Source organism: Vipera ursinii, assembly GCF_947247035.1.
Source record: "Vipera ursinii genome assembly, chromosome: 3".
Classification (NCBI taxonomy): Eukaryota; Metazoa; Chordata; class Lepidosauria; order Squamata; family Viperidae; genus Vipera; species Vipera ursinii.
This window is the reverse complement of record NC_139516.1, coordinates 58,968,285-58,972,538: the sequence shown is the minus strand read 5'-3', so window position 1 is coordinate 58,972,538 and position 4,254 is coordinate 58,968,285. Positions and strand designations below refer to the sequence as shown.

General features: G+C 50.2%; 1 protein-coding gene across 1 annotated transcript; it reads right to left on the bottom strand.

The window, feature by feature from the left end:
* Positions 1-2,275: 2,275 nt before the first annotated feature.
* On the bottom strand, positions 2,276-3,604 carry FOXE3 (forkhead box E3; the record flags this gene model as incomplete). Its single annotated transcript, XM_083358593.1, has 1 exon — positions 2,276-3,604. The coding sequence occupies one exon, from the start codon at positions 3,602-3,604 to the stop codon at positions 2,276-2,278; it is 1,329 nt and encodes a 442-aa protein (XP_083214719.1).
* Positions 3,605-4,254: the final 650 nt, after the last annotated feature.

Here is a 4,254-nt window from a genome sequence, read left to right as displayed (position 1 = left end):
CGACAAAGGGTAGTTCAGATATTGGCCTGCTACTCCAATCAGGACTAGTTTGCACAAAATTAAAAATTGATACTGAAAATTCTGATATTCCTTGTTATGTAACTATCATTGACCAATCCATAATCCAATTAACACCAAGTAGTTAACTTTAAAACAGTAGAAACTTTGACCCCAAAACCCTGTCTAATGTTTTGTTAGAAAAATTGGAATTCCATTGCTGTAAGAGAAAATTGGGGTTAAGGCAGAGCTCAGGATTGCCACTAAATCATTTGAATCATAGAACTTTGGTTTAACCAAAGGAGATTACTGAGATCTTTATTTGGTTACAGGTTTTCAGTCTAATAAAGAATTCTAAGATATTTACATTATATATATATATATATATATATATATATATATATATATATATATATATATATATATATATATATATAGGTGTATTATTCAGAAGGCACTATTGTTCAAAACACAATATGTACACTTAATTATTCCAATGCTATATATGTCACATGTACTATACACACTATACAAAATTCAGATGTAATTTTGCTGATCCATGGTACAGCAATCCAATGAACAAAACTGTTCGATTCAAGTATATGGAAGCATTACCATGGTGTTTCATGGACACCAAATCACTTCCATACCTAAACTTTTTGTGTATCAGTAAATGATGTGCACGATGCATAGTAAACAGTAAATAATGTGCACAACAAAACTGTTGCACAGTAGGGGTTTTCAAGAGATGTGCATTGCACAGAATTATTGTTGTTGACCCAAACAATCACAGCACAGGACATAAAAGTTGCTAGCCCTTAAAAGATAGGATGCTTTTCCTCAAGCATACAGCTCTAGCACCAAAACGAAAATGCACTGGGGAAAAATGTCACATGCTCATATATTATCATTAGTGATCCAGACATTTTCCAATGAATATACTTCATGGAAGATAAAAGTTTGGGACTGGACTTGGGAAGAAGATACTTAAATTCCTACAAAGCCACTAAGTTAATTGAGTGGCATTCAGGCAATCATCATCTCTTAGGTCAAGCTGCCTAACAAGACCATTGTGAGGATAAAAAGACATAATCCCACCTCATCTTTGACAAATTGCTGCTTCTTGGATTAGTTGCTATTTCTCAGGCTAACCAACGATTAACGTGAAATCATGACAATAAGGGTCTGCTGTCCCAAAACTCCTGGGAGCAAAAGCAAGATGGAAATGAAAAATCATTCAACGTTAAAAACGAGTCTTGTAAGCTTCACTGACTTTCAGCCAAGAAATCTTTCCCCAGCCTAGTCTGGTTCTTTCAAAATATGGTGGACTAAACAACCCCTAAGATCCCCCAGCCACATTGATGATAAAAACTAGTTAAACACCTCTACAGCTTGATTGAGCAGCTGGTTGTAGGCATGCTAGATCCACCTACTGGCTTTTAAAAATAGTTGGCTGTCTGCTTTCCCCTTTCAGCATGTTCATTCATTCGGATTAGCCAGCAGCAAAGAAATCCACAGAGAAACAGCCTGAGAGAAGCTAAGGGATCAGCCTCTTTCCTTCTAAAGCAGCTTTTCCAATGTCTGCAAGCAAACGGATGCGCAGAGCATTCAAGCCCCAAAATCCATATAGTGGACTGGAAATCTCAGAAAGTGAGAAAGTTCCTTGAAATAAACCCTTACTCAGAAGAGTACCTTTACAATCTCTTTCCTTGGGATGCTTCTCTCTGAAAAACTGTCACAAAGAAGGCTGGAGCCTAAATTACTTCTTCCCTTAGTTAGTTTGTCTTTCACTACCTGCCCACTTTGGACACAAGGGTTGAATTTATACTAAACTCACTAATGACACTGATTTCCAAATATTGCTGTATCTTAAATGGAACCTGAGACAAGGGGTTAAGCCTACTTCAACCTTAACTGCCACTCTTAAAAACTTGTTCCACCCACACCCTAAAAGCCCTAGTTTTTAAACAACTCTTGGGCCAATTGAACATACGGAAAGATTGTGCATCAGATGAATGACAAAACTTTGGTCTTTAAGGCCCCCTAAGCCTAGTATCTAAATTATGGCCCACTGCCCAGCACACAGAATAAAGGCACCTTAGGCACATTGATTGAAGGCACGGATAATATATGCACACCTAGGAAAAGTTGTATTGCTTTGAATCCCATTATGGAATGATTGCTAATTAGTAGTTAGATAGTGACTTCCGTCTGACTATTAAAGGAGAGTGTTCCAGAAGAAGTTTTGGGTGTATTTGTGGCTTTGCCTTCCTCCTCTTTACAAATATTTCTCCAAGCCGGAGGAGAAATTGGACTGTCTCAGGTAGGGACTGGCGGCGGTAGAGACTCCAAACTGGCCAAGCCCATTGAGTTGTGAGGCGGCGAGGCCCACCAGCTGCTCCGCGTGTTCGGCGCAGGAAGAGGCAGGGCGGCCGGGCGGTTGCCCAGCCAGCCTGCTGGGGGCTCCGTACAGCTGCGAGTGGGGAGGGGAATAGGCGCCGGCAGGCATGGCTAGGTGGCCTGACGGTGAGGCGGCGTAGGGGTAGGTCGGGGCTGCGGGCTGCCGGCCCATTAAGCCGGGGCTCAGTTGCTGCGCCTGGAAATAGGTCTCCGTTGGGTTGCCCAGAGGGCAGGGGCCCAGATCGCCCACGCTGTTCAGGCCCAAGGAATGGTAAGGACCCAGGTCTATCCCCATCGCCGAGGAGGCCTGCAGAGCAGCTGCCTGGTGTTGGTGTTGTTGCTGTTGTTGTTGTTGCTGCTGCTGCTGCTGCTGCTGTTTGGAACTAATCAGGCTGTCGATGCTGAACATTCGCGAGGGCAGCGCGGGCGGCGACCCCGGGTACTGGGGAAGGGCGGAAAGCTGCGGGCTGTAGGCGCGGACGGGCGAATAGACGGGGTCGCCGCCGCCCGGGTAAGCTAAGGCTCCGGAGCCACCGCAGGGACCGGGCCGGCCAACCGAAGCCACGTTGGGGGTAAAGGCGCTGGCGCTGGGCACATAGCCCGGGTAGGTGGTGAGGTCGGTGCGCTTGAAGCGCTTCCTGCGGCGCAAGAAGCTGCCGTTGTCGAACATGTCCTGGGCGGCCGGGTCCAGGGTCCAGTAGTTGCCCTTGCCCGGGTGGCCCGGCTCGCGGGGGATCTTGACGAAGCAGTCGTTGAGCGTCAGGTTGTGGCGGATGGAGTTCTGCCACTTCTTGGGGTTCTCGCGGTAGAAGGGGAAGCGCTCGGTGATGAACTTGTAGATGCCGCCCAGCGTCAAGCGCCGCTCCGGCGCGTTGGCGATAGCCATGGCGATCAGCGCGATGTAGGAGTACGGGGGCTTCCCTCGCTGCACCGGCCGCTTCCTCCGACGGCCGCCGCCGCCGCCGCCTCCTGCGCCGGCTGAGGCTCCCGGACCGGGCGGCTGATCGTCGGCGGGCTGCTCGGTTCCTCTCTCCGCCGGGCTCCCTCTGGGCTCCGACTTGATCAAGAAGGGCTCCACTTTGCAGCTCGACGGGGAGGCCCGAGGCACCGTCGGGGAATCCGGGCTGGTGCCCTGACCGGGCGAGTGGAAGGAATCGGCTGTCATGGTGCACTTACCGGAGAAGAAGGAAAAACCGGCTAGATTCATATACGAAGGAGGCCGAGGGTGGAAGGGAGCGACGGGGGCGAATGAAACGGAGCGGCAGCTCCGGCGAGGACCAGGTAACGAGGCCGGCGGGGTCTCTTTATATAGCTCAGTCCTGGCGCCACCCTGGGGGCTACCCTTGAATGGGGCGGTGGCTGCCCACCCACCTGGGCGCGGTCCCCGCTCCCGACGACCGAGTCAGCGCTCGGAAAACGAGACGGGCAGCTGACATTCTCTGCTCTGCGCCGGAAAAACCCCAGGCTGGGTGTCTTTCGCTACCTGCGCCAGGTGGAAGGGGCCGTCTCTTCTCGCCCGGTTTGCAAGAGCGGCCCGGTCCCCCGAGTGGGTTTCTCGGCCACCTGTCCCAGGACTTCCAGTGGGGGCTTCCAAACCGCTCGGGAGATTTGGAAAGGCAAAAGTTTTCGGCGGTAGCGACGGTGGCGTGAGAGCGGGATGGGTTCTGGGTGTTTGCAGGAACGCCATCCCCGTTGCGCGTGGAAATTCGCCGCGGGTGAAATGCGATCGAAAGGCACGGAGAGCAATCAATGGCGTAGAAAGGACGCCTTGCGGCCTCGTTCTCTCCCCGACAACGGAGAGACTTGGGCAAAGGCTACCGAGAAGATTGAGAGGGTTACTGGAAGGACCTTAAGCCG